Source organism: Triplophysa dalaica, chromosome 20 (genome assembly GCF_015846415.1).
Source record: "Triplophysa dalaica isolate WHDGS20190420 chromosome 20, ASM1584641v1, whole genome shotgun sequence".
NCBI lineage: Eukaryota > Metazoa > Chordata > Actinopteri > Cypriniformes > Nemacheilidae > Triplophysa > Triplophysa dalaica.
Genome location: NC_079561.1, coordinates 20,248,611 through 20,270,599, shown reverse-complemented (window position 1 = coordinate 20,270,599; position 21,989 = coordinate 20,248,611). Strand labels below are relative to the sequence as shown.

Sequence of the window (21,989 nt, the reverse complement as noted above, 5' to 3'; positions counted from 1 at the left end):
GATAACTCTTACATATGACCGATGGATGGAGGTGAAAAGCATCTATAGAAGAGAAATGTGTGTGTTTTAGGCACCCAGAAGGCTGTGGATCATGTGAACAAGGACATCGCCCCCAAACTGATTGAGAAGGTGAGATCATATCCTTCATCGTCAAGATCTTCAAACAGGTCATCAAACTGATTCTTATTATTTTTAGTCTGTACGTTCAACATCTGGATCCTACAGACAATGACATTTGACGAGCTTTGTTCCAAAATGAGAACTCAGTTTTTTCAAATTGTTCAAAAATCATGTTTTTTAATGTGTATTCAAATGAATATCAATGAAACTGCAGTTAGTTTGTTTTTTAATTAAGCCATAATCACTAAAAAATACAGCTAACTAACACAATAATAACATGATTTTTGAAACCAAACTCTTAATTTGTTCTTATGAAAGATTTCCCTAATTTCTATTCTGTATCGTTGCTTTGACACTTTAGAAAGTCTTAGTTATTGTAAATAATATTCTAAGTAATCTATCAACCTCTGTCTGCAGAAGTTCAGTGTGGTTGAGCAGGAGAAGATCGACAAATTCATGCTGGAGCTCGATGGAACGGAGAACAAATGTAACACGCATACACGCAAGCACACACACACTCATGCAAGCACACAACGGCAAACAAGGCCACACACCCACGTACACCCTGAAGTAACTGAAGACTTCTGTGAATTATTGTGACTGTAAACTCTAATATCTAAAATGTTTTATGAATAATTGATCCGATTTACTCTCTTCCGGAGTCTGTTTGTCCCCAACAACAGAGTTTGTTCTTTTTAATCTTTACAGCTAAGTTCGGCGCTAATGCTATCCTGGGTGTGAGTCTGGCGGTGTGTAAGGCAGGGTGCTGCTGAGAAAGGTGTTCCTCTGTACCGCCACATCGCCGATCTCGCTGGAAACAAAGACGTCATCCTCCCTGTGCCGGTACATCCTCAACATCCAGTGTCTGTCCTCCAAGCCATCCGACAATCTGTCCTCAGGGCACGTTTTCTTTCTCACGCAGGCGTTTAACGTCATCAACGGTGGCTCGCACGCGGGAAACAAACTGGCCATGCAAGAGTTCATGATCCTGCCGGTGGGGGCCAAAAACTTCCACGAGGCCATGAGGATCGGCGCTGAGGTTTACCACAACCTGAAGAGCGTCATCAATGGGAAATACGGCAAAGATGCCACCAACGTGGGTGATGAGGGTGGCTTCGCTCCGAACATTCTCGAAAACAACGAAGGTATGAGAAGGGCAATCCTTGTGGTGTTCATAACAAACGTTTGTTTACTGAACTCTTGTTCTGATTCTTTCAGCTCTTGAACTGTTGAAGTCTGCCATCGAGAAGGCCGGCTATCCTGATAAGATCATCATCGGAATGGATGTCGCAGCATCAGAGTTCTTCAGAGCTGGTAAATATGATCTGGACTTCAAATCCCCCGATGACCCGAAGCGTCACATCACTGGAGATCAGCTGGGGGATCTGTACAAGAGTTTCATTAAGAACTACCCAGGTAGGCACACACACACACACACACACACACAAGCTAAGATCCATTTACACACTCTTGGTGTGTCTGATTGTAGTTCAGTCCATCGAGGATCCGTTTGACCAGGATGACTGGGAGAACTGGTCCAAGTTCACAGGCTCAGTGGACATTCAGGTGGTGGGAGATGATCTGACGGTGACCAATCCCAAACGGATCCAGCAGGCCTGTGAGAAGAAGGCCTGCAACTGTCTGCTGCTTAAAGTCAACCAGATCGGCTCGGTCACGGAGTCCATCCAGGCGTGAGTGTTCAGAACTCAAGCACCACCACTCGTTCAAACACATTCAAGAGTCCAGAGGTTTTTCATTCTCTCTCTCTCTCTCTCTGTAGTTGTAAACTGGCCCAGTCTAACGGTTGGGGTGTGATGGTGAGCCATCGGTCAGGTGAGACTGAAGACACTTTCATCGCTGACCTGGTTGTCGGTCTCTGCACAGGACAGGTACAAAAAAACCCTGTAACGCTCAGAAAACATATATCTGTAGCGCAAAAAGAAAGTGAGATGTCTCATTCGTCATCCTTTTTAAAATGATTGCACACACACACGCACACACGCACAGCTAAAGTTCTGATCAGAAACTGTCTTCAATAATAATTTTGTTTGTTCAGATTAAGACCGGCGCCCCCTGCAGGTCGGAGCGTTTGGCAAAGTACAACCAGCTAATGAGGTCAGCAATGACATCACACTCCTCAGGTCAACTATCCAATCATGTTTTAAAACAGCAAGTGTTTATGTCTGTCTGTCTCTCCTGCAGGATTGAAGAAGAGCTCGGTGAGAAGGCCAAGTATGCAGGCAAAGATTTCCGCCATCCAAAAATCTAAACAAGCCTCTTTATCATGAATATAAAAACAGTGCATCAGTGTTATTTGCTTTTTCTGGAAAGAACATAATTAATAATAAAACAAAGAAAACATGAAGAGATGAAGTTTGTGTGTGTGTTTGTGAAGTGTGTCAGGTGATGAGGAAAAAAAACACATTCACTAGAAACGCATTTCTCTCTCTCGCACACACACACACACACACACCGAGAGTTTCTGACGTCAGAGGTTTGAGGATCGGAGGTTTTGGGTGCCTGTGAGTGTGTTGCTTAGCGATGCTCTTCAGGCAGATAGATTCATCTCCCACGTAACATTCCAGAAACAAACGTGTGTGTGATGGATGTCCAGAGGTCAGAGGTCAAGCTGTCAGTCAGCTCATGTTTTTTCTGCAGAGCCGGGATGTTTCTTCATTCACACTGAGCTGCATGTGTTGAGATCCTCCGCTTGCACCTTTCTGCTCGTCTGCATTTATTTACTGTGATAAACAGCAGTCGAACTTCTTCTTCGTCTGAACTCTATCAACTGCAGATACACTGATGTTCTCAAACACTGCAGATACAACACAGCTGTTAACCTCTCGGCACAAAAAATAAATAATTGTAATCAACAGCAGCATTTAATGGAATACTTTGCTATTTAAAGCTGCAATCAATAACTTTTTGGGGGTATTACTTATTGATCAAGTACATAATCTGTGACGAAAATCTTACCCCGATCGATATTGATTTATAAACCGGGGTGTTGAGTTTGATTTCATAGATGTCAGTTTAATGTCATTTGACTTGGACACAATGGATAATGCTGGCTTTTGTTTGATAGACAAAAAGAATCAAAACATAGAAAAACAAAGAAATGTTAAATTTTGTGTTTGCGTGAAACGGTGTTGTAAGTAGTTGTCTATTTAATTACTTTTCCTTAAAGTAATTTAGTTTTCTATAATTTAATTAGTTACTTCTGATTTAATTGAACTAAAAACCGTGTGATTTATTCAATAGTGGAAATGACATCAAAATTATAAGTTTAATTTTAAAATGAATGCTTTAATGTGTCCCTCTCGGTTGGTTAATCAGAATCATTTATGTAGTTATTTGAACGGAATAAAAGAGTTGTTTCATGTCTATCCTTCAATCAGTGAACTAATCAAGGTTGATGTAGGATATAGAAAGTAATAAGTCATTAAATATTTTTTGGAGAGAGTCATTTGTGCAGTAATATAATTTCACTATTGAATATGTCATTAATAACTAATAATTCATTACTTTTTCAGAGTAACTCACCCAACACTGGTGTGAAAGGCCTGTAATCCATCACAGTGGCTCAAATCACTGAATCCTTTTGTCTGTGTGTGTGTGTGTGTGTGTGTGTGTGTGTGTGTCAGAGTGATTTCCTTGTTTCTGGCAGATTGGGTGAGATTGTCTGTGTCGGGGTTGAAAGGCCGGTGACCGGTGGTCATTGCTAAGGAAACTCTCATCTGACGTGGAAGTATTGTGTCTGCGCTCTCACAGGAGGAAATAGTTCCTGAGTGCTGCCTGTTTCCAGGGGAATGTTTTATAGGGGGCGGATCCTAGAGGGGTCGGAGGTCACGTCAGTCTGTTACCGAGCAGCCATAAGCCATCGACGATTCGATGTGCACAAAGCACAAAAATGAGACGCCTGATGGATGTTTGTTAGATATGAAGTCCGACGCACACTCTTGCCGCTTCTGTGACTATCAGACAAATGCAATAGTAAAGCGGGTGTGTAGTGAGACATGACGTCCATGTGAGTGACCGAGGGCCGGCCGTCTCTCGGGGCGGCATTCTGCTATGTGTGACATCACAGCGTCAAGCTTTATAACAGTGGCTGTGACACCTGCTCCGACAGAGACCCGTCCTGAAGTCATACAGGACAGAACCCAACTGAAGGAAAACCTCACGACAACGTGTTTCTAACCGCTGGAAAGATATTTATTGTCTGATTTGAGTCTGTTTTGGTGATATCTTCATTTGACCCAAACAAGGATGGCCTTTTCATCTCCTCTGAGCTTCTCCTCTTCTCTTCACGTCACCTTCCTCCTGCTCCTCATCATCACCATGGCAACGCAGGTGGAGGGTCGGCCGTCACGGCAGCGATCGGACTCTCAGGTGAGTGGATTCTATTGTCTCACATCACACGTTTGATTTTCGGCACTTTAAATCTTATTCTGATCAAGAACCGCCCACTGATGACATCATCTGGCTGACCATTCCCACTTCAACCTGAAATCAAACTGATTTCCTTCCACTGTGATTTTCACCAGATAATCTACCTAATATATAAACAGTGTTGTGCGTTTTACTTCCAAACTGTAATACATTACAGATTACAGATTAAATTATTTAATCTGTATTACTTTTGAGTTACTTCACCAAAATATCTACTCTTAGTATTTTCAAAATACTTATTGCCCATCAACCTCTTTATAAAACTTATGATTTCTTGAATTAACTAAGCAAAAAATAAAAATAAAAAAAAAATGCTAAGATTAAATGCATTTAAATACTATTACAAAAGAATAGCATTTTGGAGGTTGATTTGCAAAAAGTATTTTAGTTTGAATACACAAAAATACTAAGATTAAACACATTTAAATTCAAATTACAATTAATTTTTAATCTTATCTTGTCATTGTTGCTGGTCACAGGGATCTTGCGAACTATCTTCCTGAAAGCAGCCCAAAGGGAATGAAAACTAGCCCCAATATTTTCTGGTATCAAATCAAAGTTAAGAACTGCCAAACGACGTTTCTATTGCTGTCTTTACTTATCTGAATGGGTTCCTAGGTATTTTATTTATGTTTTGTTCTGTTGAACTCAAAAGATGTTTTGGGGGATTTAGGAAAGCAAACACTTCTGGGTCACCTTTGACTACCATTTTATGATCTTTTCTTCTATGGTAGTCAATGATGCAAAAGAAACTTCCTCCTAACATTCTACCAAATATATTTGTGTTCAACCGAACAAAGACATTTATACAGGTTTGGAACAACTAGACGGCGAGTAATCCATTACAGAATTTCATTTTTGGGGGAATTGTCCCTTTAAAAAAGATCTCATGTGTGCTCGAGGACACGCACAGAAATGGACGAGAAACGTGTTTTCTGTTCGTAAGACATACAAAAACTTGCTTAAGAAATAATCATATTTACTGCATATGTATAATGTGTACAAGCATGTCAATGTTTAATTGTTCTAGACTGCGTATAGCGCTGCTCAAACGTGATATTTGGCAGCCGGAAGAATCAAGTGTTGTACAGTCACGAGTGATTTCTTTCATTGTGTAGCGTTGACATTCACCTGACGAAACATTTGTATGGATTGGATTGTCTTATACCAACACTATATTTTCCTCTTTGAGCTCCCGCGTCCCTCCCTGTACTGTAGCCTGTCTGTCAGACTCATTCCACACACTTTTGAGAACGATCCGGTCCTGGAGTTGCCATGTATTTATCCGAGTTTGTTATACATTAAGAATCTCATCAATTAACATTTATCCTTAGAATATAAATAAACATTTTGGCGGCCGCTGTACATTATGAAAGTATTTATCCAGCAACTGCATTTTCAAAACAGCCCAATTGTGCGGGGAAACTGCGACCCTGGCATTTACAACGCACCGGGAGCGGCCAATAGCCTCGGACCTTATAATACAAAATACAAAAAAAATCTTCTTTTTCCAAAGAAATATAACAACAATGTTACATCACATTTGCCGGAGAGAGAGAGAGAGAAAAAAACATTAAATAAAGTTAAGTTCTTTTAAACTATTACATGTTTTCAGAGCTTTTTGAATATCCAATTGTGTTGTAACCTATATTTTGAACTCATTAAGAAAGTGTGAAATGTTTGCTATACATGAGGCCCATTTCGTTTTATATGGAAGTAAAATAGTGACTAATGTTTTTGAAGCAAAGAGACGTGCTGAAAAGCACTAACTGAAAAAAATGCACTGTATTAACAGTTCTTGCATTTTAAGGTTCTGCAATTCAATATGGTTGTACATTTAAGCTGTGAATATTTCAAATTGAAAAATTTCACACTCGGTTTCACTGTCTATAAAAAAAAAAAAATTGAAAAATTCACCTTTCAAAAATGTATAAAAAATTAAACTTGTTTTTAAATACAACCTTTAATATTCGACAGATAATTTTCAGTCCATATTATTTTGATTAAAAAAATTTGCTTCCACAAATTCAGGGGTTCCAATTCGGCTTGAAATTCAAAGTTTCACATCCGGGAATCCCAGGAAAAGCAATAGAGCGCCGATTCTACAAATGCATGATCTCTTCCTGCTGCCTGACCGCTTCACCAGCAGGTGGTGTAAGTCGGTTCTGACGTAGATCAAATCAAGAAATGAAGATACTCTTTAAATGTTTGCCACGGAGTCCTTTCATCTGCTCGATTAAGTGAATTTAGTTGTTCTCATAGATAGCTTCTTATGTTTCATCAAGAAAAAAAATATTGACGTTTGTACTGGCAGCTTAGCTCACCACTGTCAGCCCTGGAAAGGACATGGAGCACCCAGGTGACCTGGAATCATTGGACTAGTCATACATTTATAATAATAATTTTATTATTTTAATATTCTACCCGATCTCCTTTTACTGTCTATCTAGAGTACGAGTTTACGTTTGTATTTGGCTTGCTATTTATACCCATTCATTACTTTTTACGTGCATATGATACATTTACATTAAGTCATTTAGCAGCATTTAGCATTTTTATCCAAATTAACTTCAAAAGAGGTCAGGGAGCAATAAAGCGATATGTCATACAGAAGCAAAACAATATTGGTTAAGATGGTATGGGTAAATTACACCTGCGTATCAAATGCACGCAAATCTCTGTATCTTGCCACATGCAAACATAAAATCGTGCTATTGATAAGCACCATCTTAAGTCATCAAATAATGCTTTGAGTTTCGGGGATGAGAAAAAATGGATATATAACAGTGCTTTACTAAACCATACTGTGTATTGAGTTTTTAAAATAAAATAAGTTAATTTCATGAAGCTATTTGAATGACACATGCGATGGTATATGACTAAATGTGCCAGAAAACAATACAATAAGATTTTAAAGCATTACATTAGGTTCATAACACGATCACAATAAACTTAATGATTCAAATGAAACAGTTTATTTTGGTATAAAACTAAATAGGAAAAAAACAATAAATATCATTTAAAACTGACTACAGTAGGAAATGAAAAAGTAGTGCAAACAGATATAAGAACAAGCCATGAACTGTTTTATCACAACGTAAAATAATCTACAATATAAATAACCAATTAAAAGTAAAGTATTTTCTTAAAAACGTAAAATGTAGGATATAAATGCTTAAACTTAAACAAACTAATAACCACTTAGAAGAGAAATATCAATGGAAATAATTATGCCTGCTTTTCATCTGAAATCTCTGAGGTCAGAACGAAAAATATAGCCAAGTACAGTCTATTAGGCTAAATGAACCAATGAATAAAAAACAAACTGAAATACTGCAATAATAAAGACACCTACCTATGCATCTCATTCAGTCATCATAAGTTTAAAGAGGGTAAACTTGATCGTTTATCTGAACTGTACACATACATTTTAGACACTTTGCGATGAGGTGTACAGGTCTGTTAGATCCTTATGGGTCCCAGCGGCTTCGGGTCTAAAACGTTGACAAAGATCGTGTCCGATATGGCATTGCGTCTCTGGTAATTTAAAATGAATTTACTTTTACCGAATCGACTTGAAAGACAAAAATTGAATCAGTTTAATTGTTATGGAAACAACAAATATTTGTTACACCAAAATTTCCAATACATTATTAGATTAATACCGTAATTGACATTTTTGCATTTTATTAACAGACAGCAACTCAAGCAGTTTGTCGCACATTTTGGGAACACCATCTTACAGCTGTTAGATCCATAACGCCGTGAGGTCTCTTTCTTGGCTTCGACAATACATTTCGTGTCTGTTCTGGCTCTAAAGAACGTGATGTCTATTTGTATCTGGTCAATTTTATTTGGCCTGCTCAAGAAGTTCGCTTGGCTAAAAGATCGTTTTTTCTATTTTGTATTAACAAAATAAAAACGACGAACGTTTCCACAATTCCACAACATCCAGCATTTTCTGAGTATCGCAAATTAAAAAAGATCATGTGAGGAAAACTAAAAGAAAGTCTGTAGAGATTGCTGCTTTGTCATATAAACAGAAGCACTCTATTGCTTTTCCTGGGATTCCCGGATGTGAAACTTTGAATTTCAAGCCGAATTTGAACCGCTGAATTTGTGGAAGCGAATTTTTAAATCGAAATAATATGGACTGAAAATTATCCGTCGAATATTAAAGGTTGTATTTAAAAACAAGTTACGTTTTTTAAATGAAATTTAAAAGGTGAATTTAGATTTTTTAATTTTTAGACAGTGAAACCGAGTGTGAAATTTTTCAATTTGAAATATTCACAGCTTAAATGTACAACCATATTGAATTGCAGAACCTTAAAATGCAAGAACTGTTAATACAGTGCATTTTTTTTCAGTTAGTGCTATTCAGCACGTCTCTTTGCTTCAAAAACATTAGTCACTATTTTACTTCCATAGTTTTATGTATATGATATTTACCTAATACAATAAATAACTGTACAATATATTTTTACGAAATACAAAGTTCCACCAGCCAGAGGGAGATGAATGACACCACACGCGTCACGAACGGGAAATAGAACTTACTTGCGGAATTTTTGATTTGTTAATGTCTCGTGGGTGAAAAGTTTGTTGTAACACAAGTGTTAGTGAACATGTACCGAGTAAAATATTACCGAAAATGGATAAGTTATGCCTTGCACTACTGCGTTACAGCAAAAAGTAATACATTACTGTAATACATTACTTTGTAACGCATTACTCCCAACACTGTATATAATACATAAAGCATAAAACGCAGATGGCACTGGGTTTGATCCATTGTTTGAAATCCAGGTAAATAATAAAAAGACTATCTTGTATCAACTCTCTCCTTAAACTTCCACCTCTTCATCTCTTCAAGCTCACAGACGGTTACTTTTGATGAGTAGTCCAGTTCTTCTCTCTGTGTCCGTCTGATAGCTTTGTTTTCCGGTGGATTTCTATAATCCTTTACTTCAGAAACATGAAGCCGGCATTGCATCAGATCAGATGGACAGTTTTTGTTTTTAAGCGATGTGATGACTATAACAGAACAATGGGTTTGAGATGAAGACGGCTCATGTTGAGTACACTTATACTCTGTTGTCTGTGGACGTAAAGATGGAATCTGTGTTTCTGTTGTCAGGGGTTGCAGGATTTGTTCGGGGTAAAGATCAGCTCACTTGTGTTGGGACCTTCAGAAGTCAGCGAGGGTTCAGGCAACAGCATCCCTCCCCTCTTACAGACCGGGCGTGGCTACAGGGCGGAGTCTCCTCATGTGGCATCACGTGCGTTTCTGGACTTCCTGCGGCGTCAGAGGAAGGTGCGCGGTCGCACCAGGAAGGGTGTGGCGCGTGGATGTTTCGGCATGAAAGTGGACCGGATCGGGGTCATCAGTGGCCTGGGCTGTTGATACAAACAGGTGCACAACAAATACATTTCAGTGGAATCTGAACCTTTGAGTGAGCTTAAACTTGTTAAAGGGTCACGTCACGTCTCACACTTCCTTCACGTGTCATTATGTGTTTTTGTGTCCAGATGATTCACCTGCTCAGAAGACCAACACACTCTTTCTGTTCTTCAGATGGGACTACAGACTCATTTCTGTTGTTTCAACAAATGTTGGATTATTTCCGGCAGCAAGACACAAACTCTGACACAAACTTTACACAATCCAGACATTGGTCTGGTGTCTTTGTATTATTGACATTCTGAGGATTTCTCAGGAAGTGTTTGCATGTGTGTGTGTGCGCGTGTGTGTGTGTGTGTGTGTGTGTATAACCCCTGGCTCATAGTCCAGTCAGTGTTGTTTACATTATTTACTATGTTTGACTCGACAGAACTTCTGTCCAGACATTTTGCGAGTGAGACCCTTTTTGTCAGGGTCAGTACTGAACACTGAAGTTAAACTTGTGATCTCCATAAATGCTATTTAACGTGTCAGTTTGAGTTGCTTGTCTGTTATTTACCCAAACCCCAGTCCTCAAGTGCGCCAGTGTCATTCAACAAACGTCAAAATACATCACAGACGAAATCTGCCATGATATTCATAATATTGATGTTTTAACAATTCACTGATAGGTCAGTGTTGTGTGAGTTACTCTGAAAAAGTAATGAATTATTAGTTAATAATGACATATTCAATAGTGAAATTACATTACTGCACAAATGACTCTCTCCAAAAAATATTTAATGACTTATTACTTTCTATATCCTCCATCAACCTTGATTAGTTCACTGATTGAAGGATAGACATGAAACAACTCTTTTCATTCGTTCAAATAAATAATAAATAACTACATAAAATGATTCTGATTAACCAACCAAAGTATACAAATGGGGCATCATTTTAAGTAGACTTATTGAGGTCATTTCCAGTTTTGAATATATAACACAGTATTTAGTTCACTTGCATCAGAAGTAACTGTAATTAAATTACAGAATAAACCCTCACTTTTTACTTTTTTAATTAAAAGTAATTAAATTACAGTAACTAATTACTTAGTATCTAGTTACAACCAACACTGGAGTAGGTGATAGCTATTACAAATACTTATAGAAATTATAGACAAATTTTATAGAGATAATACTCAAAAGTGCTTAAAAAGGTGGTGAAATCCTTAAAATGGTAAATTATTGAAGTTTATTTAAGCAAATATCTAATCGGCGCACTGTCTCTCTCTCTCTTCTGGTGTCTATCGCAATAGAGGAGGGATCTGCTAAATGACAAAAGCGTCTGCTAAATGACAAAATGTAAATGTATTAAGTTATATTTAGGGAGTTGTAAATTCATTTATTACTCATTTATAAAATAGGTCATGACGTTAGTAAAAACGAATTGTTTGTTGTTCTTAAAGCCGATTTGATATAAACTGTCTTTTTTTAAACCAATTTAGAGATAACAATAATAAAATACAAATTTGCATACACTACATAAAATATACCACAAATACATTCAAAGTATATAAACTGTCATTTGACGGTGAAGGGAAGTAAAGGGTTACGTCATGTGACGTCTCAGGAAGGCGTGGCCAGCGTTGAGTCACGTGCAACCGCCGCTGAATCGGGCAACTCAACGTACTGAGCGGATTGGAACCGAATCTTCGGACAAACCCGCCGCGTTCACCGAACCGCCGTCATCATCTGTCTCGTGACACACATCTCATCATGTCGGCGGTGCAGCGTATGAAAGTCGCGAACGAAAAACACAGTAAGACGATCACACAGAGGGGACACGTCCAGAAAACCACGGTACGCGCGCTCTCGCGACAGCCACACATGCGCGCGCACGCACAGCATACATGCGGTATATGTGTTTGTTTGTTTTGTGTGTGTGCGCGCGTCTCCATAGACAAACACACGCTGTGTATGTCATCATACATGTTTTGCATATGTATGCATTTAATATACACAAGGAGAGCGAAAGAAAGTTCTTCATGTGTGCAGCGGGTCGCACCTGTCATGACATTCGAGCCTCTTTGTGTCTGTCAACATGAATTGTGTATCTGTATGTCATGTGTGTCTGTAGATCCGCACATGTTCCCAAACTTCACTTCATAGGGGTAAGACCCCCAAATCATACTAGATGGCCCTTATATGTTGATTTAGTTACTACAGAAGTGAAGATACAGTAAACTTGTCACTTTCGAGTGATGAATTTAAAAAGATGAAATAAGAATAATGCATAAAAATATGGAAATCATATTCTATTTACATGACATCATTGTCAAGTCATTTTTATTTATATAGCGCTGTTTTACAATTTTGGTGGTTACAAAGCAGCTGTACATTAAACATATTGACTGTAAGCAAAACATTTAAAGCACACATTTAAAAACACAGTTCAAATATTAAACAGTAATGTGAACACATAAATGATAAAATTCATTATTAATCGATATTCATATTTTTAGTTGAATATTTAAAAATGCGGCTTAGCGCCACAGCCCATAGGTTGGGAAATTTGAAAATAATAAAGAAACAAATATCAGTTCATCTGTGTTTGTCTTCTTCTTTTGAAAGATTTCATTACTGAACACACAAGAATGATTACAGTTGAATAATAACAGCTATTGCGCCGTATTTTACATAAAAACTAAACCAAACGCCGCAGGAGGCTGAAGCATGAGGATTTACAATTGAAGACGCCTCACGCTGAACCATTGCACACGATGGAATGTCTTTATTACTCTCTTTCACAAGCTTAGAAAACATAAGCACTTACGTTGATTGATGTACTCATGAAAACCGTGCAAAGATACCTCAGATGGTGGTGTTGATGTTGGCGATGGTGACGGTCGATAGAAAGTTTCTCCCCATGCTCACCCTGCAGCCATGATCCATAACCTCACAGGTGAACACACACACACTAATGTAGACACCACACCCCCGGTGCCACCCACAGTAATGACGTCACGATGCGTGTGCACATACACAACAGTACAAGAAGAAGAAATGAAGTCAAACCCAATGTGTGGCTCCTACAACAGCATTGTGTGTGTGTTTAATGTTGATGAATCTGATTTGAACTGTGTGTGTGTGTGTCTGTGCGTGTGTGCACGGCGGGCATGTGTGTGTAATGTCAATGAATCGTATTTAAACTGTGCGTATGTGTGTGTTGTGTAGCGGGTGGTGAATGAAGACAAATCTCCTGTGGGTCCGTGGCTGCTTGCGCTCTTTGTGTTCGTGGTGTGTGGTTCAGGTAAGATGAGAAACAAAACAGCATTTGCTCACACACACACACACACACACACACACACACACACACTATGTGACAATACATTTGAGCTCAGTTTTGAGCTGAGTTTGACTGTCAGATCCACTGATGACGGAATTTAACAGTCCCTGCATCACAGACTTCTGTTCATCAGTTTGTGTGTGAACAGTCATGACTGAAGCGCTGAACTCACTGATTGATGTTTGTGTGTTGTTTTGTGTTTCAGCGATCTTTCAGATAATCCAGAGTATCAGACAGGGCATGTAAGCGCTGACATCACCTGCAGACATGTGAAGATCCTCTGAACATCACGGCCGCTTTCTCAATCTTCTACACTGAAATGTTTTCTTCTGCGCTCATGATTTCCGTTTGTGAGTGCATTTGTGTTTGAGTGTGTGAGTGCATTTGTGTCATGATTCATGTTGTAATGTGTGTGTGTGTGTGTGACTGAATGAAACATCTGTTCATAACTGCTGTCAGCCTGATATTTTACATGAATCTCCTGTTTTAATTCTACTGATGCGTTTTATTTTGAACGAAGATTTTGTATAAAATCACAGAAATGGTCATGTGTACATTCAGACATTAAAAGCCATACGGTTTCTTCCTCGCTGTTACAGGACATTGATGCTGTGTAATGATGATTTTATACAAATAAAAGGTATTTTCTCTATCGGACATCTGTTTTCTTTTCAGAGTCACGTCTTTTTAGTGACATATGTTGGTGCTTTACCCTTAATATAGTAAAAAGTGTCTTTAGAGCCTAATTTTTTAAATGACCGCAGTTTTACTACAAATATCATGGCTACCGTGATAAGACCATAGAAAAAGAAAACGAAAGTATACGATTACTATAGTCAAAACCATGGCTCATTTTTTTACATTTTTATAACTGCTTTTGAATACAAACGACCATTTTTAATATTACAGGAATAAAACACCTCAGTGATGTGCAGTTTGATATCGAGTATTAGGTCCTGTCAGTGGTATGAAATAAAACGTATTCACAGAGAAAACAGATCTGATTGGCTACAAAGAAGAAGAAGAACGAGTAGAGGCAGGCGCGCGCCTGGGTGACGTCAGCTTTGCAGAAGATGGCGGCGCTCGTGAAGGCGGAAGGTAAGTGGCGGAATCCGTCGCCGTTGCTCGTGCTTCCGTTAGCCGTTAGTGACAGCTCGCGAGTAACCGTTTATCTGAACCTGTCGGCGCTGTTCGGTCCGGTTGTGGTGCTCGTGCATGTGTCTATTCCACGCGTTATTGTGTCGTAAATGTTTAGGGCCTGTCATATTTATGAGCCATCATATGTATAGTACTTCCAGTCCGGCCCGATCGCGCGCCTGTTTGTTTATTCATGTGCGTTTGTATGTTCTGTGGTTCTGTTGTTTCTGGTCTGGTCATTTGCGAACATTGTCACGTGGAAGTACAGCGGTTTACCGCGTTGACAATTCGGTGTCGCGCCAGGTAAATACCACGATACCATACCGGTACGTTGAAACGATGATCTCTGTTATGTTACCATGGCAAAACCAAGTTTTCCGTTCACTACCTTGATCGATACTGCAGTGCAGTATCCTTTAAAACTGTGATGATCATTTTAAAACAAAGCAGTGTACTGATGGAGGAGAAGTGACGTCACATCAAACCATCAGCATTAGATCAGCAGCTGAAGTCAAACAGGAGGAATACTGTGTGTGTTCTAAGAATGTGAGAACACATCTGATCACCTACTGCTGCTGTTACCAGGCAACAAAGATAGAGAGAGACAGTCTGGCTGTAGAGAGCGGCAGACACAGACAGACAGACAGACAGACATGCTTCCAAAGGAAGAACGAGTCTGTGCACACGGTGACACTGGTGAGCTGGAAACAGAGACACACACTTTCTCCTTCATTGTGATCAATTTAAAGATGTGAGAGAGAAACACTTTTATAAAATATCAAAGCTCAAGTCAGAGTTTGATGGGTGTTGAGAAACCAGCGAATGCAGATGTTACTGGAGGAGAAGAGACACACATCACATTTATCTATCAGCTGCACAACCTCACAGAGAAACTGCTGTCTTCATCTGAGACAATCAAAGCACATATACACTCTTGACCTTTGGTATTGTGATTGTATTGCCATATTTTATTTGTTAACTTACAAAAACTTTATTTTATATATCATTCTATATTTATGCCTAACTCAGCACCTTAGTTTAATTTGACACTAATGTTTGTACTTATTGTGAGTCTTTTGTTATATGTTCAATATATGAAGTGTCATATGACCCCTTTAATAAATATATATATATATATACTGAGAGAGAGAGAGAGAGAGACTGCAGACACATGTCAGAGTTGTGCTTGCTAAACTGTAAGCTTCATGTTTGTTGATATTTTTCACGACTCAGTTTATGTTTAAAACAGAAGTCATATGTCATATATGTGTTCATTCAGTCTTCTTGAGTGTGTTGTAGTCTGTGCCCCTTAATCATATTTGTTTTATGTCGTTGAGTAGCTCAGCTGTCAGACTTTTTAAAGGGGTCATATGGCATGAATACGCTTTTTTTCTTTGTGTTATAAGTTGCTCATGCATGTATTAGACACGTATAGTTGCAGAAATGAAAGTTTGGGAACAAAAGATGCATTCTATCTAAAAGCAAATGCTCACCAGACCTGCATGAAACACCTGGTGTAACCACACCCCCACAAATCCATGTCAGTTGGTGGTCTGATTTGACTAAGACCGCCCAAATTGAAGAGGAACCTGATGTTTTAAATATGGTCAGAGGCGTTACATTTCCCTCACATGCTTGCAGTATTTCACCAATCACTACACTTTAGGTTAAGTGGCCAATCACAACACACCTCGCTTTTTAGAGCCATGAGCTTTGTTAAAAATCTGTGCGTTTCAGAGAGGCTGAGCTAAGAACAGACATGCACGGTGTGTTGAAAATACAGCGTTTATGAACCTTAAATCGTGTATACGCATTACATTACATTTAAAACAAAACATAATATCAGTTTTAGCCATATCATATGACCCCTTTAATATAGAGTTCACACACGACCCGTGGAATGATGGGAATTAGGGCTGGGCGATGTGTTACTTTTTTTATTTTTATCGATAATCGACTTTAAAATCATCGCGATAAATGATAAAATCAGGTGTGTTTGACTTCATGCAATGTTGCACAGACGATCAATCTGCAGAAATGGACCGGGAGAGAATTCGTCGACGACAAGTGATACGCACGCACGCACGCACGCACACAGACAAACACACACACAGGCGTGCTGCATGCACAAACCAGTGTTTCAGTGTCTTCATCAGGTGAAGCATGTAAAGCTTTTATGCTGTAGAAAAATGTTGCATGTGTCCTGAAAGTTTATCCTGCCAGTCAGATTATCCTACCAGGCATGAGCACAACAATGTTACGTCATTTTATTGCGCTATGAAATCATTTTACCTGTTTATTTTCTACTGCTATGGGAGTATGATAGTGTATTTTCGTTGTTAAATCATTCTACGTATTATCTAATACCAAGAGTACACTTTGATTGGGTGTTGTGCTGTAAATTAATTCTACATGTTTCTTTTATGCTGGTAGGATAGTCTGAAAGGGTATTTTGCATTGTGAAATCATCCTACCGGTTTATTTTGTTGATGTGGTTTCGATTATATTAAGTTTTGCCCTGTGGTCGGGAAAATCTGACAGGGTAAACACAAGTTCAGTCCCTGCGAGCGTGAGGTTTTGCTTTGCTGAGGCAGCTAGTCTTTGTCTTTACATTTACATTTAGGCATTTGGCAGACGCTTTTATCCAAAGTGACTTACATTGCTTTATCTATACATTTTACATAGGTATTTGCAATCCCCTGGGATCGAACCCAAAACCTTGCGTTGTTAACGCAATGCTCTTACCACTGATCTCTTGGTCTGTATCTGTACAGTGACCGGCAGAAAACATCAGCACTTTCAACTGACCCAACAAAACAGCATTTCCAAAATTCTGTCACTGTAAGAGACTGCCTGCGCATATGAACATTAACCTTCGATCTAAAACCTTCATTGCATGACAATGTTATAACATTATTCACAATTATCGTCTGGTATCTGTCTGTTGTAATCCACATCGCGATATTTGCGAGACATCGGCGATATACGATAATCTATACGATAACATCATCACATCGCCCGGTGGGAATGTCTTTTAAATGTTGTGTTTCTTTTCTATCAGTGTGGCCGTGTTTTCTTCACTGGACCGTGTGACTGCGTCCCCCCGTATGACCTTCATCATGAACAACAAGGATGGTGCTAAAGAGACCGGTCAGTGTCACACACACACACACACACACACACACACAGACACACACACACACACACACACACACACTACAGGAAGAAGCACGGTACACGTGTGTAATGAATGTCATGTGTTGTGTCACACAGAGTCCGGTGCTCAGATGAAGGTGTTTTTACCCAATAAACTGTTGGAGTGTTTGCCACCTACATCATCTCTACCCAAAGAAAGACTGCGCTGGAACACCAACGAGGTGTGAGATTAAAGTTCAACATCTGTACTGAATGAAATTCTCATTTTCTTCATTCCTCGCAAGAAACACAATGCGTAACAAACAATTAACGACAAAGACTATGAAGTAAGCTTGTTGCGATAGTCGGTGTTACACTGTGTTTAACCCACCTATCGGTTACATCACTTGCCCATCGCGGCACCGTCCCCACCGTTGTTTTTATACGTTTTATAGCAAAAAGCACTTAATTCAATTTAGCTTAAGCGGAACGAGTTTCCCAATAAAGATCAGCAGCACATTTCACATTTCATTTATGGATTTCAGATTTCACATGAGGAGAGTGAGGCGAGTTAACGGACAAAACGATGGCGAAATGAAAGCGCGCATATTTGGAGATATTTTGTATTTAAACCCAATGCCAACAGGGAACCTGAAAACGTTAATAAAGCAACCTGTAAACTTTGCCTGATGAAGGTGGTAGAATCCAGAGGTAACACTGTGAATTTACACTCACACCTTCAAGCGCAGCATTAAAATGATGCGGCCAAAATGGGTTCCGCAGCAAAACAAATCACCCGTTTTTTGTTTGTTTGAGCAGTGATTATTTGTCTTGTTGATAAAGGCACCTTATTTAACGTAAAGGTTTTTTTTATATTCGTTCGTTTCTTGTTCGATGGTTGCACGATGCCTAGCGGTTATTCGTTTGAAAGGCACGTTATTTAACCTAAATGTTTTAAAAATTGTTCTTAACTGTTTTTTTTTTGCATGATATTTGTGCAGTGATTATTCGTCTTGCAATAAAAATGTGTGTAATATAAGCGAGTGTCATACTTTTTTGTGTATTTTTATTAAGAAAAATAATGAACCCATCATGAATTCAAGCAAATGCCGCTGAATTGCCGCTGAATTGCCGCTTATTAAAGTGAAAGTTGACCGAGACGTGTGTACGACCACATTTTCGGCCGCCCCAAAATCCCTGACATGCAACCTGATGAGACCGGTACTACCGGTGTTTTTACACGTCGATTAACTGGTGGGAAAATTCCGTCACTGCAACATCCCTACTATGAAGTCTATAAGATACTAGATGATGTACTGCAGGGGTGTCCATAGTCAGTCCTGGAGGGCCTGTGTCCTGCAAAGTTTAGCTTCAATCCTAATCAAACACACCTGAACAGATAATCAAGGTCTCACAAAGCAGACTAGAAACTTCCAAACTGGTGTGTTGAGCCAAGTTGGAGCTAAACTCTACAGGACACAGGCCCTCCAGGACCGACATTGGACACCCCTGATGTACTGTAACACGACTGAAAGACTGTATTGACCAATCAGCATTAAGGACAAAACATTCTTAAGAAGAAATTGCTTCATGACTGCCTAAATTATTATGTAAGAAAATGTAGGAAAGTTATGTATTCCCGAAAAGACTTCTTAAAAGAGTAGTTCACTGTAAAATTAAAATTTCATGCTAATTCATTCACACACATGTCATCCAAGCTGTCTGTGTGTTTATTTCTTCTGTGGAAAACAAATTGAGGCTTTTGAGGAAAGCTTTTTCAGGGTTCTTCACCATATAATGACCTTCAAAGGGGGCCTGTTAGTTAAGATCCAAATTTCAGTTTCATCTCAGCTTCAACAGGCTCTAGTTGATGAATAAGGGTGTATTTTCCAAGAAAACGAAAAATTTAGACATAAATAATGTGACTTGAATGACATGTGAGAGAGTAAGTGAATTATCTTGAAAGTGTATTTTATATTGAACTACTCCATTATGACTGTTCTTAAATATTTTTCTCAAGATTGAGCACTGAAAAAAAGCCGAAAATCTGTTGTAAATATCATTTTAAAATTAAGAGCCTCACAGTCGTGTAAAATCTCAAAGGTAAGACGTGTAATACAGGTATCTGGTTGTGTGACATGTGACGAGTATTGTACTCAGCCAGAATTATAATTCAGACTTTCCATTGAGGAATTTTTGTATTGATATATTAATGTTAAGGTCTAGCTCCATTACTTAAGAAACTGCTTGTGTTTTTACATTTATTCTGGGACAAAGAGACTCAAAATGGTGAGCGTCACAAATATTATGCCGCAGTAACACACAGAAGCTATTATAATAAATATACTTTTGTAACGGTTGCTAATATTTGAGCTAACATGCCATCGTAAATGCTGTTTAACACCTCACATGCTAAGAGAGTTTGGTACCAAAATGAGAACTCACCTGCTCGTGTTTATCTACACAATCAACTTGATTTGTGTAACAAGAGCCAAGCATTCTTAGGTATATATGAAGAGTTAGTTTCCAAAATTAGATAAAAATCATGTTTGTTTATAAAGTCAATCAAACTGCAGTTGCTTTGTTTTGATTTAAGCCATAATAACAAAAAAACACCGCTAACTAATGCAATAATAACATGATAAAACAAGATTTTTGAAAGATTTTAAGAACGGAGTTATCTCATTTCAAATAAAGTTTGTTGTTTAGATAAACATGAGCAGGTGAGTGCCATCATTGACAATGTATATGTCATCCTACGGAAAAAATGAAAATGTTCAAAGGAAGATATTTGAGAACATCTTGTCTTAAGAAATGGTTTGAGAATCGCACTTAGGAACAGTCTTACCAACTTCCTCGAATGAATCTGAAGAACAAATTTATATTTTGTTTGGTGAATCCGGCCCCTGCAGTGGACCTTTATAATGATTGTGTGTTTGTTACAGGAGATCGCATCGTTCCTGGTGTCTTTTGACAGACATGAGGAGTGGCTCGCCTGCACTCTGAAGACCAGGTGACTTGAGGAGTTTTTCAGTGACATCATCAGTCTGTACTGTAGTCACGCTTTCGCTTGGCCTAAATGTAACTTCCGGTAGACCTCGGCAAAGAATCTATAACTGTAAAGTAGTTTTAATTTAATTCAATATAATTCATATACAATAAAATTTTACAATGAATGAATTATAAAATAAATGATTATAAACGAACACAGATCGGAAGTTAACTTCGGGCCAGGTGAGTGCGTCCAATGAAAGGGAAGGTTGTCATGGGATGAATGCGATTTTTGTTTTTGTTCGTGGTCAGACCGCAGAACGGTGCCATTATCTTGTACAATCGCAAGAAAGTCAAATACAGAAAAGACGGATACTGCTGGAAGAAAAGAAAAGATGGGAAGACGACAAGAGAAGATCACATGAAGCTGAAGGTTCAGGGCATCGAGGTGAGAGCGCTAGATGCCGACAGATAAATACATGCGTCACATACTGTATGTCATACTATTGAGGTAGTGTTTCGCTCAAGATTCAAGATTCAAAGGAGCTTTATTGGCATGATAAAAGAAAATGTACATTGCCAAAGCACAAGATTAAATATAAACATGCAGAAATACAGATTAAGATCAAAAATAAGATAGAATAAAATTAAAAGTCCATAAGTAAAAATCTATATATATACATCTCAATATAAACAGAAAAAGAGTTTTAATTAAAGTTCTCAATGAGGGTGATAGTGTCAGTTTGTGTGTGTTGTCCTGTCAGTGTTGTGTTGTGTTGTGTTGTGCTGCTTGTTCTTTGGTCGTGGCAGGACTTGACATATCTTGCAGCCAGGTTTGAGCTTCTTGACTTTTCTCCCAGTATGTATGAGATCTTGTCCTTTTGTTGAAACTGGTCAAAGTCTTTGTGTAAGTTTGTAAACTGGGGGAAGAATGTTTCTCTGATGTGTGTGTAGTTGGGACAGGAGAGGAGAAAGTGCAGCTCTGTTTCCACTTGATTGTGTGTGCAGTGTGGACACAGTCGCTCTTCTCTCGGTGTCCATGTGTGTCTGTGTCTGCCCGTCTCTACAGTGAGCTGGTGATCACTGAGTCTGTACATGCTCAACACTTTTCTTAGTTTAGGGTCTGATACGCTTGTGAGGTATTCTGACAAGCGTTCTGGATTGTTCGACAGAATACGTTAATGGAGTCTATGTTGTTTAACACTCTCTCTCTCTCTCTCTCTGTCTTCCTGCAGTGTCTTTACGGTTGTTATGTTCATTCCTCCATCGTCCCAACATTCCACAGGAGATGCTATTGGCTGCTGCAGGTTAGTCATCACCATGAGAGAAACATCTGCCCAATCAGAGAGCAGTATGCATGCACATTTCATTGTAACAGTACACAAAAGCATTCTGGATTGTTCTACAGAATACGTTAATGGAGTCT

The 21,989-nt window shown here is 38.8% G+C and overlaps 4 protein-coding genes across 9 annotated transcripts in view; all 4 read left to right on the top strand.

Annotated features, from left to right (window-relative positions):
* Window positions 1–2,485, top strand: part of eno3 (enolase 3, (beta, muscle)) — a 3,495-nt gene extending 1,010 nt beyond the window's left edge. The window contains 10 exon segments of the mRNA XM_056733076.1: window positions 71–129; window positions 538–607; window positions 829–881; window positions 883–963; window positions 1,043–1,265; window positions 1,339–1,536; window positions 1,610–1,811; window positions 1,901–2,009; window positions 2,177–2,235; window positions 2,323–2,485. Coding sequence (XP_056589054.1) covers window positions 71–129; window positions 538–607; window positions 829–881; window positions 883–963; window positions 1,043–1,265; window positions 1,339–1,536; window positions 1,610–1,811; window positions 1,901–2,009; window positions 2,177–2,235; window positions 2,323–2,389 — 1,121 coding nt within the window. The 3' untranslated portion in view covers window positions 2,390–2,485.
* A 129-nt stretch (window positions 2,486–2,614) lies between these two features.
* On the top strand, window positions 2,615–10,497 carry nppcl2 (natriuretic peptide C-like 2). The gene is made up of 3 exons (XM_056733077.1): window positions 2,615–4,509; window positions 9,710–9,985; window positions 10,102–10,497. Exons 1-2 carry the CDS (start codon window positions 4,387–4,389, stop codon window positions 9,974–9,976), a joined length of 390 nt encoding a protein of 129 aa, XP_056589055.1. The 5' UTR covers window positions 2,615–4,386; the 3' UTR covers window positions 9,977–9,985; window positions 10,102–10,497.
* A 1,079-nt stretch (window positions 10,498–11,576) lies between these two features.
* Window positions 11,577–13,952, top strand: zgc:85858 (uncharacterized protein LOC405879 homolog). Its single transcript, XM_056733365.1, has 3 exons — window positions 11,577–11,814; window positions 13,189–13,264; window positions 13,506–13,952. Exons 1-3 carry the CDS (start codon window positions 11,731–11,733, stop codon window positions 13,544–13,546), a joined length of 201 nt encoding a protein of 66 aa, XP_056589343.1. The 5' UTR covers window positions 11,577–11,730; the 3' UTR covers window positions 13,547–13,952.
* A 378-nt stretch (window positions 13,953–14,330) lies between these two features.
* Window positions 14,331–21,989, top strand: part of camta2 (calmodulin binding transcription activator 2) — a 30,957-nt gene continuing 23,298 nt past the window's right edge. For 4 of the 6 annotated variants that reach the window (XR_008904888.1, XR_008904887.1, XM_056733873.1 and 1 more), the window contains exons 1-6: window positions 14,331–14,398; window positions 17,499–17,587; window positions 17,711–17,814; window positions 20,518–20,585; window positions 20,876–21,011; window positions 21,799–21,870. Coding sequence is in view for 4 of the 6 variants with exons in the window: in XM_056733873.1 (XP_056589851.1) it covers window positions 17,545–17,587; window positions 17,711–17,814; window positions 20,518–20,585; window positions 20,876–21,011; window positions 21,799–21,870 (423 nt within the window). In the remaining 2 variants the exon portion in view is untranslated. Of the gene's footprint in view, window positions 14,399–14,445; window positions 15,134–17,122; window positions 17,279–17,498; window positions 17,588–17,710; window positions 17,815–20,517; window positions 20,586–20,875; window positions 21,012–21,798; window positions 21,871–21,989 lie in introns of those variants that run through there. The other 2 variants (XM_056733871.1, XM_056733872.1) reach the window with 2 other exon arrangements.

Coding starts and splice junctions, on each gene's coding strand:
- nppcl2 (XM_056733077.1), top strand. CDS start 4,387: ATGGCCTTTTCATCTCCTCTGAGCTTCTCCTCTTCTCTTCACGTCACC. Junction 4,510..9,709: donor GGCAGCGATCGGACTCTCAG/GTGAGTGGATTC, acceptor TTCTGTTGTCAG/GGGTTGCAGGATTTGTTCGG.
- zgc:85858 (XM_056733365.1), top strand. CDS start 11,731: ATGTCGGCGGTGCAGCGTATGAAAGTCGCGAACGAAAAACACAGTAAG. Junction 11,815..13,188: donor GACACGTCCAGAAAACCACG/GTACGCGCGCTC, acceptor TGTGTTGTGTAG/CGGGTGGTGAATGAAGACAA. Junction 13,265..13,505: donor GTTCGTGGTGTGTGGTTCAG/GTAAGATGAGAA, acceptor TTTGTGTTTCAG/CGATCTTTCAGATAATCCAG.